The 14,628-nt window shown below is 35.5% G+C and overlaps 1 protein-coding gene across 1 annotated transcript in view; it reads left to right on the top strand.

The window, feature by feature from the left end:
* The window catches only part of LOC150083513 (phosphatidylcholine:ceramide cholinephosphotransferase 1-like), a 152,831-nt gene that overhangs the window by 44,713 nt on the left and 93,490 nt on the right, over positions 1–14,628 (top strand). Inside the window, exon 2 of the mRNA XM_090377326.1 lies at positions 11,395–11,954. Coding sequence (XP_090233452.1) covers positions 11,500–11,954 — 455 coding nt within the window. The 5' untranslated portion in view covers positions 11,395–11,499. The remainder of the gene's footprint in view (positions 1–11,394; positions 11,955–14,628) is intronic.

Here is a 14,628-nt window from a genome sequence, read left to right as displayed (position 1 = left end):
TTTTTTTAATGATATATATGCATTCAAGGCTTCTTGTGATTAATGTTTTAAAGGTATACCGTAATTCAGTTGTATTCGCTCTCTGTGAGATATCTACCCAGTTAATAGAAGCCATGTAGCATCTTAAGCCGTCGTAATTTCCTTTCCTGAAATTATAACCCATTCCTTTGCCTTTAGCTACTGCTACCTCTCTTCATCATCTACCATAGAACTCCATAATTACTTGCTGCTACTGATTCCTGTACTGTCATTCCAGTTATGTCATCTAGTTCATATTAATGATCAGGTCTAGAATATTCTTTTCCCTAGTACTTTCCCTGTCATCTTGGAACAAATAACAATCATCTAATCGATTTAAAAATTTTGTCCCCCATGTCGAGTTTCCTTCTCATTTGCTCTAATCAATTAGGGGCAAATTAAAATCACCCATAATAAGACATTCATGCTTACTTTTCCATTCCATTTGCATGTATATGCTCTCATCATAATCTTCACAATCACCTGGCTTGTAGATTACTCGCACTCTCATTATACCTTTACCTCCAACTATCTCACATCATACAGATTCTATACTATCATGCAAAACTTCTGACTCTGGGAAAGGTTTTGTTGAGCTCAGACTGCTTTTGATAAGAAGCATGATCGCACCACCCCTTCTGTCTCCCCTATCCTTCCTAAGTACATTGTACATAACGTACTGAAACTCATCATCCCCTATTTCCGGGTGGCACCATGTTTCTGTAAGTACTTCAGCATTACTTGTTCTAACCAGCAGTTCGAATTCCCTCATTTTATTGACAACACTTCTGACATTGCTGTATAAACAATTAAGACTTAGTGTTCTTCTATAGTTAACTACCCTAACACACCTCTTGAAGTTTACTTCCCTGTCATTGGTTACCTGCTCATTTGAAACGTTTCTGCCCTCAGATCATCTTGCTAATAGGATCTGTTGCAGTAACAAACAAGAACTACAGTTGGTCCTTGAGGTTGTCACAAAACTTCTCTCAGATATGCCAGACAAGCTGTACTTGCTACGTGGGAGTCTAAAATGCTGATGGAACTGATATTCGGGTGACATTCAAGTCAAGTGGACCCAATTTCGGTGAAGTCCGGACAGTCTCTGACAGCCGAATCCTCTGCTTGCACCTTCAAGATGGTGGGACTGTTAGTAATCCTGGGTATAACCTCCACGCACAAGCACACTGTGGGTAACCACTCAGGTGTGACCCAACGTAAGCAGGGGTTGAGGTGTGGTGCCCACACCACATGGAGGAATGCCACCCCTCCGTGTTACCAGGCAATACTAGGTGGTAGATAACTCTCATCAACCGGTGCAATACCACCACTTTGCTTATTAGAGGCTTGAAGTGGGAGCTGAGTTTCGGTCAACCATTCCCCACCTCTTCCATCCAGTATGACTGATGACTTTTGAGGTTATGATGAACATCATGGCTAGATCCAATCTTCCTTAAACTTCGAGGGTACAGCTCTAAAATGGTATTCGTAGGTCGGCCGCTAGTTAGTACACCGGACCGAACCTGTTGGTAACTCTTTAGGAGGCTTCCGGATCAGCTAGTGTATAATTTTGCTACCTCTACTCTGCCAGATAGTGACTGGAGGGAGTCTGAGTAGTGTGTATGCGGGGGCTTTTTTTTTTTTTTTTTTTTGCTGGTGCAGCATAAGCCTCAGGCTTCCTTGCACCATATAGCTAATAATAATAATAATAACTCTTGAGGTATGTGCAAGTGTTGCTTTGACCAGTATTATCAGATAAACGTGTATTTATATTATCCCCCCCCCCACAGACTAGCAGTTTCCCTAAACCTTTAAGTTATCCTCAATAATACTGGCAAAAATCTTCGCACCACCTTTGTTTAAATGTATTCCATCTCTACAAAACAGATTCCTTCTACCTACAAGTGCGGGCCAAGCTGATAATTTCCCTCCAAAAGCTTCAGAGTCATTCAAGTCTTGAGTTGATGCACAAGGCTTTCAGCGCATAATTCCTCCTATCGTGTCCGGGCAGAATTGCAGACACAGACATTCTGACCTAACTCGCGGCATTTCTTCAGCCTGGTCCTATACCTTAAAAGTATAGAACGATGCTGACCTATACTTTAAGGATACCTTAAAGGTTCAGGGAAACTGCTAGTCTGGGGGGGGGTTAATATAAATACATGTTTATCTGATAATACCGGTCGAAGTAATGCTTGCACGTACCTCAAGAGTTCTTGTTTGTCTAACAAATTGTCAGATCATGTGTGCTTAATATCATTAGTCCCACATGAATAATAATATTCTCTTATCCCCCCATCTCCCCCATACTCTGACAATCTGTTGGTGACATTAATTGTTGCTCTTGGCAGATGCACCCTAGTTCTAGTCCACCTATCCTTATTACAAAAAATTTCCCATTTTCCTGACAGTGGAGTCTCCTAATAGAACTAAGTCCTTCTGAACCAGAGCAGTTTGCACTTGGATATTCTGCTGTGGGGCCTGAATCAGGAGTGCATCATTTGGTAGGTTTAGAGTCTTAAGTCGCTGATGAGCTTCCAGTTGCATTATTCTCGAGTGCCTGCGCCCATTTTTTCAGTGACTCAACTTCTAGCAATGCATCAAATTATACCTTCAGATCAGTACATTCGGTACAACGGTGACAAAGAAAAGAATTGCCAGGTGAGCTATGATTATCCACGGCATCCACCTTGGAATACATGCCACAGGTTCTGCAAATGATAAAATCACGATTCACCCAGAAATCACCATTGGCTATTTCTGTATGAGCCATGATACTTGCTAACGAAGTGTTCAAGGTGGATCTTGTCTCAATCATTGTTAAATTTACTAAATATCACAAACTAAAATTATATTTATAATATTAAAGAAATTAACTTTGCAAGCTATTACAGGAAAAAAAAAAGTTATCAAAATAAATTTAACAATATCTTAAATAAATTATTTAAATGCAATTATCCAACCTCTCAGTCCTAATCCTCTAATCAAAATAATCTAAACTGGATAGTATCTGGATAGTACCTTCGGGTGAGGGAAGTGCATAGGATCATAGGTTTAATTTCCTTTTCTTTTATTAATTATTATTATATATATATTTTTTTTTCCTTTTTTATCATTGTTTTATTTGGGTTTTTTTTGGCTGGTGCAGCATAAGCCATAGGCTTTCTTGCACCATGCGGCCATTACTAATACTAATCATTATGCTCTCCCTGCACTTTAGAAATGCATCCTCTCACTACGAATGCCAAGCTACGAATGTTATTTTATTTACAGCCATTACAATGCGTTGATATACGTTTTGCAGACTTGTAACCTTCTTTTGATAGACATCCGATTTAATAAAGCCCAATCCTCACGATAAAAAAGTACAGTCAAGGCTTTCTATCGATCTATACCCGTCTTATTTGACCATAGGACACGGATCATTAAATCAGCAACTCTTCAGGTTCAAGTTAGCTACCACAGATTTATATCTTTGTGGTGAGACAGAGAGTTGGGATCATGTACTGTATTCATGTACTAACTACGAGGATCAGAGAAGAACTCTCACAAATTATTGTGCTCTACAGCCTGGCCACGAATCTTTGCTTGTCGAGAATGCTGAGATTTTTTGGGCATTTCAAACTTTTGCCAGAGAAGTTTTTGAGAAAATACGGCAGCTGTTATCTCCAGTTTCATCTTTTGGATCATCTGGGATTGGGATCACTACCTCATAATTGTTCTCATGGTCTTGAAATGGGACCTCAATTAGGACCTAATTTTATACTGATTGTAACCTCATTTGTCTTAATTTTGTATATAATGTATAACTGAACAAAAAAAAAAAAAAGTGTTTTTCTCCCCCCCCCCCTCTGGAGTGGGTCCCCAGAGGGATCTGACCCACCTTTTGGCTATATCAGGTGGGTCAGCATCTGGAATTGGGATAGTACGAATACTATTGGAACTGATCCACCTTCCTGTGGTGTGTAAGAGTACCCAGAATCATGTTTCCAGGTGATTGATGCTTCTGGGTAGCCAAGCAGCCAGAACAGAACACGCATAATACACACAAACCTACGTCACACACATCTGGCCCATTTGTAGCGATACTGTCCTTCACAGAGATATGAGGCAGAGTTGAATTGGCATTCTAGGAGCCGTCCTTCACATATACACATGTCCTTAATAAAGCCTGATGCAAAGAAATTCAAGGGGACAGGGAGAGTCTGTGTGTGTGTGTGTGTGTGTGTGTGTGTGTGTGTGTGTGTGTGTGTGTGTGTGTGTGTGTGTGTGTGTGTGTGTGTGTGTGTGTGTGTGATGACTTCTTGTACTGCATCCACCTTATGCTCTGAGACATGTGGACATTTTAATCTTGGTTCATTATATACAGATCCCGTTCTTTTGAATTTGTTCAACAGCTTGCATATTGTTTTGTCTGTTGGTCCTTTTTAAATCTTCCAGTAAATCTGTCTGATTTCATTGCATTTCTTTCCCAGGATTTGTAATGTTACCACCATCATACACTCATTTCTGCATTCATTTTGAGGGGTTTCTGCAAGAAAAAAAAAAAAAAAAAAATTTATATTAATTTAATTTCATTTTAATTTTTTAAATAAAATAAATAAATTCAAATTATTTTGCAAAAATAATTTGAATAACCACATTGTAAAAAACAATGTGGTTATTTTTTAATGCATTAATATCTAAATAATAGATAATAATATGGAATTTACTGTTATTCATTCTGTGGTAGTTCAATTTCAGAAATATCTGTTCTCTCTGTTTATTAACATGATTTTCCTTCTTATTAAAGAGGAGGTAATTTAATAAACTAGGAAATAAATGTTATTCTTGAGTTTGAAGACATACCATAGACTAAATAACAGGCAATTCCACGTTATTGAGTAGATACTATGTTAAATGAAAAGGCTGTTCTTTGTTAACTAAGTACCTCTAAAGTTATTTTTCATTTAATTAAATTTATCAATTTTTCTATTAGAAGTATAGATAATTTCGGCCCTTTTTTAAAACCAACTTGTAAGCAGAGGCCGATAGACATAGTCTCTTTTGATCCTCAAAGCTATGTTACCAGCCTGTTTAAACTGTTTACTATTACTTTGAAACAAATAACAAATAGTAGAAATAAGGAATAAAGTATCCATAAAAACTGTTTTGAAAAATTTCAAAGCCCACATTTGCAAAATAAAAAAAAAAGTTTGTCAATTTAAATATCTACAAAATTCACATACATACTCCTGAACAGGTTAATTTTCCTTAAAAAGAGAACTTCAAAAGAGATCTCAGTAAGTAACTATTTTCAGACTTAGTTTTTAGAACCATGTTTATTTTGACTCATAAATACCCCGTAAAAGTTTATTGGCATACTTAACAAACCATACCATATATTCATCTGTTGCAGGTCAAGAAAACTTGAAACAGAAATATCTAATTACAGTTGGAATAAAATTTGGCTAAGTGTAAGATAATAAAATGCAATACTCTTTCAGTACAACTTTAAATTTATAGATATACTTATAAATTTAATCTTTGGGAAATATTTTTCTATTCAGCAATTTTAAAATAAACCTTGGTTTATAATCTGGGGATGTTTACATTGCCCTGCCCGAGCATGCATATGAAAAAGAGTTGGACTAATCATCCCATATTGGCTGCTTTAAATAATAATAGATATAATCTATTATTCAATGATACAGAATTTCCTGTTATTCATTCTGTAATAGTTCAATCTCTGGAATAACTGTTCTCTCCCGGTTTATTAATACGATCCCCCTTCTTATTAAAGGGAGGTCATTTAATAAACTGGAAATAAATGTTATTCTTGAGTTTGAAGACATACCACAGACTAAATAACAGGCAATTGCATGTTATTGAATAGATACTACTATTATTAGCTACACGGTGTAAGGAAGCCTATGCTGCACCAGCCAAAAAAAAAAATCCTGAGAGAGAGAAAGTCAGAGTCAAAAGTAGAAGGGAATCACCAAGAAAGAGAAGAATAATGATATCCAGCTCCTGTGGCGTAGCTAACGGAGGGGGTGGGCGGCACTTTTCACGCGAGACACAATTTTATTTTTACGATTCTTTTATTTATGTTAACTTAGCAATTTTTATTACTTAATTAACAGAAAAGCAAGAAAAATAACTTTTAGAATGTTGGAATTAAAGTTTTACTTTAAAAATAAACATAGTGTTTTAATTTATTTCCCTATATGTTGTTTTGACTCTTTGTAGTATTTTTGGTGTGTATTGAGAGGGGTGGCAAACTCAGGGACTGCCCCTGGCAACAAAAGCTCTAGCTGCAGCACAGTCCAGCTCAGGACCCTAGGTGTGCCAAGCCCATACTCACCAGATGTGAGCCCCTGGGGTTAAGCTAATACTGTGTTAAAGAAAAAGCTGTTTTCTGTTAACTAACTACCTCTAAACAACGTAAGGAAGAAAAAAAAAAAAACCCCACAAACAAAGGAGTGCATATTGCATATGTCTATTAAAAAAGAGTGCTAGTGTACTTAACCTTGTGAATTCCATGATTTGAGAATGTGGTCATGGGTCATGTGAAAAGCTCGACAGCTTAATTTATAAAATTCAATGTATTAAAAATTACCATTCCAGCAGACATACAAAAACATCAGCGCATTCAGGACAATTAAATTTTTGAAAAAAGATATTATAGTGCACAGGTATCCAACATAGAGATAAAGCACCCCAGCCTGTATATGATGTATAATCAAGGGATAGGTTATAACTTAGACTGGTACTGAAGGGAGTAAACTTTAAATTATAATGACATGAACATTTTGAAAATGTAGCTAATCAACCATTTCAGAAAGATAAACTTAAATATGTTTATTACTATTCCTAAAATTATTGGTAATCAAGTTTTCAATGTTAATTTTAGAAAAGTTAACACTATACATTTTTTTATAGTGTTTAAACTTGATTACCAATAATTTGGTCAGTTGATAATTGAATTTTGATGTGAGAGAAAGTTCGTAAAGATATCAAATCATTGAGATTATCAGTTCTGCTTATTAGCTGTTTTAGGGGATCTGTATGGATTGTGATAGTCTATTGATTTTTTAATCTAGATGAAAACTGTTTTTAAGCAGAAAACCAAAAGAAATCCATATGGATTTCTTTTGGTTTTCTGCTCACAAATTGAATATCAGGTGCTACCCCTCCTTCTCTTTAGATTCATGGCTATAAAAGGCCTGATGTAGCAGCTGAAGTATGGGTCAGTGCACCAGTACATTTGTTAAAGGGAGTAATATTCATGAGAATAAAAGACTGTGAAGATGTAGTAAATAATCATATAAGTCAGCCTATTAAAAAACATTAAACAATAATAATTATTTCATGTAGTGACTGAGAATTGCAGTTGGATATTCAGTGAAAACAGTTTCAGTATTTAGTATGGGATAGGTTCATAAATATAAGGCTATATGAAGAAGGTTTCCAATTTTCCATTTTCCAGAAGAAGCTTTAGAAAAAACAAACAGACCAAAAGGATAATATTATTGGATTTCGGGGGATATTTCAATGCAGAAGTTTAAATAAATACATTTGGGACGTGTTGCATTAGATTTTTGATCATGGGTATTGCTCTGCTCCCTCTGAACATCAATGGCAACTATTTGTTGTTACAGTTTGGACTAATGTCTAGCTTAGAGACAAATAACATTTTCTATGGTTCTGCATAAGTTGCTGAGCTATTTTTTTCCCCCTTTTTTTTTTTTTTTAATTTCATCACCCAAACAGGGACTCCATTAATAACATTAGTCTATGTAGAGCAGTATCCATTGGTTACCACACTGGTTATCAACCATCCTTTTATGCATTGTGGAAACTTGCCTTTAATGCCATACTGCTTCAGTTTGTACAGTAGTTTTCCATGTGCAACAGTATCAAAAGCTTTTGTGAAATCCAAGTATATGATATCAAAATTATTTTTTGCATCCAGTTCCTCTGTGACCATATCATAGTATCCAATCAAATTGGTCAGAGAAGGCGTCCCCTCAACAAATCTATGCTGTGTCTGAATTATTACTGCAGTCTTCTCTAGATGATCCTGCAATGCTTCTTTAACTAGCGACTCGTTATTTTCCCCGGATTTTGATTTTTATTTTAGATCAATTTAATTTATTGTTTATCACAGGAAAGTATCTAAGACAATTCCAGAACATCAGTATTGTTTATTTTTAAACTTAATGTAAATACAGTTAGCACAAATTAAATTCATATTTTGCTGCAGAAAGTCTGTATATAGTTGGTACTACAGTTTCGATATGTCCTTAAACCACCATATTCGATAGCATCCGTAACTGGTTTCAGGGCTCCCAACTTTGGCTATAAAAGGGAAAACTGCAGTTTTTTTTCTGTTATTTGGAAAGGGCAATTAATAGAAGTTTATTAAACTGTTACTTGGAGAGGACAATTCATGAAGACAGGAAATGACAAATAGATTACCATCATTCTAAATATCTTGCAGATGACCTATGTATGCCTTGCCAAACAAGTCTCTAAAATTACAACACTGAGTTTGTTATCAGTACTGAAAGTTACAAATGTTTAAACAAGCAAATCTTTTGGCTTTGCTTTCAAACTTTTTTGAGGACAATATATTACAAAGTGTATAGTATCCCACTTCATAAATTTTTGCTTTATTTCTCCAATTTTATCGCAGTAATAATCAAAGTAATTTAGTGCATGATTCTTCATCACACACTAAATTGTACAGATTCAGAGGACACTCTTGATATAAACTTGCTTAATTCATTTAAAAGTTCAAATTATTGTTATTGTTCCTTGAAAATAAATAACTTTTCAAAGACTTGTATATAAGTAACTGTTTTTAGGTCTATGTTCGTATAAGAATTTTCATTATTTCCAGCCATATAGTTGTGAAATGTACCATTACTGGTACATTTCACAACTTTAAAATTATTTAGGAATAATGATCAGACTTAATGCCAACATTAATATAGTAATATTCGTTTAAAGTTAAAGGCATACTGTATTTCGCTGGTGTTTTTGCTTTTTGTCTTTTTTTTTTCTTTCCCCCAAATGGTTGCTTTCAACAAAAAAACCGGAAAGATTTTGTGGTTCACTGTGATGTCTTATAGGTACTGGTTAGATGAGATGTCTCAGCAGACATTAGTGCACCTTGTTTCCACTGTCAGGATTCTCTTTACATTTAGTTAAACTAGCAGTAAATAAATCAACACTTTTAGTTTTGTTTGTGTCTATTTTTGTTATTTTTATTTTACAGTAGACTCAGAATAACAGCACCTTTGGAGATTCAAGGTGCCGTTATTTCGATTTTTTTCCATTATCTAGAAAGTTTTATTTTTAATATATTTAATACAGAAATAAGGAGGCTAAATGAGAAATTAAGAATGCAATTTTATTAACTACACATAAAAAGCATAAACATGTTGACGATCCAATATTATATTCTGCCATTAATACACTCCTGCTTTTGCCCCATTCTATTTTCTTTATTATATTTAGTCTGCGTGGATAGTACAATGGTATCGTAACCATCCTCCCCACACAGAGTGGAAAATGCCTGTGTTCGAATTCAGTCGTGACGCAAGGAACTTTTGTGGGGTTTTTTCATTCTGTGGCTGAGTTAGTCAGTCTCAGGCTTAGATAGCAAGGTTTTCCCCCCCAGAAACTGGAGTTTTTCATTCAGCAAAACAGGCAAATGAACCAGAGAATACACTCAATTTAGAGACGCAATACACATGGGTATATGAATTAACTTACTTTAGTGACCTGATTTAATAGTTTGGATTATATCAAGTTTGTCACTGAGCTTTAATGTTGTTCTTATTTTCTTCTCTGTATAAAGTAAAGTGCAGCCATTATCAACCCACTGCAGGGTGGAAGCCTCCTCAACAATTCATGCTGAGGGAAATGGACCATAATCTGCCACGCTGGTCCAGTGCGGGTTGGCAGATCGACCGTATTCAGCAGTCAGGGGCTTGAACCCCGGTCTACTCAAAGAGCGTGTGCTACTGCACTCCCACTCCTGCCCACTCGGCTACGGAGGCCCTTCTCTGTATGAGGTTTATTAACTTTAGGAGCCATAGTGAGGGATTTTTAATTTAAAATAAATGTAGAACAGCAGTATAATTCGTGATATCAGTACAGAATTCACTTTCAAAATCTTTCAAAATAGCGAATGTAAACAAATACAGTAATCACATTACTTGCTGTTTTTTTTCGGCACTGCAAGACATCTCCGCTATATGTAAACATGCGATTTCAATGTGCTGTTAGCTTGAATGTTCCGCTATTTGGGGTGCCGTTATTTCGACAGTGCTGTATATTACTTAGTTTTTTTTTTTTTTTTTTTTTTTTTGTCTGAGATTCAGTTGACCACAGTTCTGTAATTGTTTGGAATTGGACCCATGCTTAATATGCACTTTAACTCAAAATTGCTTCGGAAATCAGCTCCTGAAGTTATGCCATATCTTTGTGAATCATCCTGTGTATGTGTAAATGTATAATATGTATACACAGATCGTTTAATGTGGCCCATATTATCGCTATTGGTTTAGGACCAGAAAACAATGATATAGGTTGTAAACATTGTCTGATTCTGAATGGTTATAGAGCTATAGCTGTTTGAATTTTAAAAATGGCCGTGGAGTTTTCACTGCTAAATAATATAATAAGAATAAGCAAACATGTACAAGTATGATTAAACATTCTAGTGAGTGTGAGTATGCTTTATTATTTTTATTGGTGACATAAAGGCAAGTGGTGCTTTTATTTTGCCAGTCTTTTTTTTTTTTTTTTTTTTTTTTTTTTTGAGAAGAAAGCAAGCAAGTGTCCCAACTAGATAATTTCTTTGACCAGAATTCAGCTTGAGTAATTGGGTCTTGTAGTGAGCATCTTAGTGAATCAATGGAAATTTTAGAATATTTTATTCCCTGTTTTTGTTGTTTTGAGTTTTAATATCAGTTTGGTAATAAATTACCCTTTCATTTAATGGTTAAGTTGGAGCATATTTCAACTACATTGTATTCACAGAAAGGAGAGTGCATGTAAACAAAATGTTCATGTGCATGCACATGAACACTCAAGAAAACCACAAGTGCTGAGGATTCAGATTGAGCCAGTCTTTTTGTATAACTCCTTGTCACATGTAGATATTATTAATTCTTCATTAAAATCTAGCCAGTATTCTTCCTGTTGCTCTTGGTGCCATTAATCCTAGTCTGTTTGGGCAATGATGATTGTGTGACAGTCATGTGCTGTTGTTTATCTACAGCTGCTCTCTCCTTCCTGTGAATAGACTATAGAGAACACATTTAAAATTTTTTATATCAGAATTTCATATGCTTTTCATTTTTATTTTTTTCCAAATAGGTACTATCATGTGACATTTCAGTATATTCATTCCCAGTTTCATTATACTTCCCTGTAAGTGTGTCCTGAATATTCAGGAAAAAATTGCATATTCATTGGAAAGCCATGTCTTCCAGTAATGAAGAGCAGCCACTACTGACCAACAATATGGGTAAAGGCTGGGAAACTGCAAAAAGAGACCATACAGTTACGGATATCCAGGTACATGTTGATAGCTTACACAATGGACTTAGCAGAAGAGAAAAGAATGGTGACATCCACTCCTCTAATGGGACTATCAAAATCACTTTACCACCTCCTGAAAGGGAAGAGCCACGATATCCTCCTGAAAAATGGAAGACATTTGTTGCATTCTCATTTATGGGGGCAAATTTAGTGCTAAACCTAACAGCTTTATCTATTGTTCATGATAGAGTTCCTGACAGAAATAAATTTTCTCCACTGCCAGACATCTTCTTTGACATTTTTCCTCCTGCAGATTGGGCTTTATATGTATCTGAAATCATAATCATAGTCCTAGTGTGGCTGACACTCATAATAATCTTTCTTCATAGGCACAGGTAATTTTATTTTTTATTGATGCCAATATTACATAAATGTTGTAGGATTTAGATATCATGCAGATAAAACTTTTATTTGTATCTATCATGATAGAAGTACCACTATATTAAATTTAATTTCTGTCAAGAATGAATGTTAAGAAAAGTTTTCTTAATACTCTAGTACAACCACTAGATCAGAGTTTACCATTAATAATTTTGACTATGAATGCAGTCATTAACCATATATATCAGTTACGTGGGCTTGAACCATCATCCACTGAAATGCATCTACTGTGCACTCCCCTGCTTGACCTCTCAGCTGTGTTGGGCTTTAACTGTCAAGCCCCGGGCACCTCTGTAGCCAGGTGGGAAGGAGCAGCAGTTTCGTAGCACACGCTTCTTGATTAGACCGGGGTTCGAACCCGTCACCACCAAATACAGAGGATGCGGAAAGGTCAGGGAATGACCACCGCATATCCCCGAGCAATATGGCCTTAGTTGCTAATGCTCCTAAAAGAAAAAAAAAAAAAAAAAAAACTGTCAAGCTGGTTTGTTGTCCACACACACACACACCCTAAAAAGTGGTGACAACATAATTTTTAGTATTTCTTCATTATAGATTTGGTTCTTGATCTGCATGATTGTATTAAAAATTCACAAAAAGTATAGCCATGAAAATACCATATCTTTCTGCAGTATACTAATGTAGCAACTTGTGTAACTTTTTTCAATACTATAGAATGTATGAATTAATTTGAAATGTGAATAGTATTAATTAAACCATGAGAACTATTATTATAAAGTGAATTTCAAATCTTTTGTTAGTAGATATGTTTCCAGAGGAAGAATTCGTTTCTAACTGATTTTACTTTACTTTAAAATGACAGTAAAGTAATTGGCATACAAAGTTCTTAGAAGTCCTGAAATAAATTTATGGTTCAGCGAATACAAGACAATCTGTAAATAGGGTAATGCGACAAGTGGAATGCCAATGCATTATTGTATAGCCTGTTCCTGAAAGGACAAGGTCATAAACCGGCTGCTAATCCAATGCAGGTGGTCATAAAAGCTAAGTCGTCCTATTCAATTTTGTCTATTCCAAGGATGAGGATTTTTCAACTATCCGAGCAATTAAGAATGTTTGCATAGTTTCCAAAACTTGTATAATATATCCGTTTAGCATACACTCATTATAACAGTGAGCAATTGTATGGGAATACGTGTAAATTAAAATCATTATGGTTTTTTGCTCATTACAGCAACGATCTCATTATTTCCATGCTCGTTATAACAAAGTTCAACTATATATACAGTAGAACCTGGATAAGAAATTCCCACATAAGATTTCCCCTGTACTAGGTTCGGTTTCTTAATTCCCAATTTCATTTCAATTCTATGTATTGTAATATATTATTTTCCTGTGTAAGAAGTTTCCCGGATAAAAGGCTTTCCTGCATAGAAAATACATGATAAAGAATACAAGGCGTATTATTATAATGACGTTTTCCAATTTAATAAGTTTTTTAAATATAGAAATTCTTTATTTTTTTATAAAAAAAAAAATAAAACAATATAAACATTTTGGTAATTGAACAAATTAGTGCACAGCATCAGTTTAGTTCGTAGTAAACCACCGAAGTAGGTGAGATGGAATCGTTTTTTTACATCTCATATTGTGAATGCCTTACAGGCGCTTCTGTAGTCAGGTGGGCAGGAGCAGTAGTGCGTAGCACATGCTTCTTGATTAGATGCGGGTTTGAGCCCATGACCACCAAATACAGAGGATGCGGAAGGTCAGGGAATGACCACTGCATATCCCCAGCCCGGATAAAAGGTGAGGGTTGGTGTCAGGAAGGGCATCCGGCCGTAAAAATTGCATGCCGAAACAATAAAAAAGCTGATCCCATGTAATAATGGGAAAAGGCGAGGCCAAAAAAAAAAATGTTGAATACCTTAAAACGAGTTGTCCTGACATTGCACTACCTCCAATAAGCAACACTTTGCCACTGCAGAAGACTACTGTTACTTATTCTCAGTTGATACCACCACCCCTGCATTGTGCTATCCGCCGAGACTCCATGGTGAAGTGTTGCCTATTTGAGAATCCACTGTGGAAGGTAGTTTAATATCAGAGCAACTCATTGTGAAGGCATTCACAACATGAGATATAACAAAAACAATGCCATTTTGCCTAATTCGGTGATTTAGTATGAACTAAAATGATATGACCCACTACCTTGTTCGATTAGTGAATTTTCCGTAGTCAGGGGCTTTCAGTGCTAAAACGTTTTTATAAACATATTAATATAATGGAAGTGGCATATTGCAGTTTTTTCATCAATATCCATAATTGGATACGTCGACCACGTTAAGCGTTAAGTTCTGAGTGTTGTTAACATTTCTGAAGTACTTAGTGGATTGTTGCTCTGTCTTATTGCAGTTGTGACCTTTTAAGGTATGTTGAAGCTCCAAAGAAGCTCATTCTTCCGACTTGGCAATGAGTTGAATGAATAGAAGTTAAGCAATTAGAAATCCTCAGTTTAAAAATGTTTCCCATAGGCCCATAGGCAGAGTAAACTATTTATAAATTATGATATAGTACTTACAAATGATCTTTAACTTATGTATCTATCTTTTTATTTGTGTAGTAATATTTTTTCATACCCTTAAGATCGTTTTCTCTTGTATGAAG

The sequence above is a fragment of the Mastigoproctus giganteus genome, chromosome 7, assembly GCF_048544385.1.
Source record: "Mastigoproctus giganteus isolate SK-2022 chromosome 7, ASM4854438v1, whole genome shotgun sequence".
In the NCBI taxonomy this organism is placed as follows: Eukaryota; Metazoa; Arthropoda; class Arachnida; order Uropygi; family Thelyphonidae; genus Mastigoproctus; species Mastigoproctus giganteus.
This window is presented reverse-complemented; position numbering and strand designations above follow the sequence as displayed.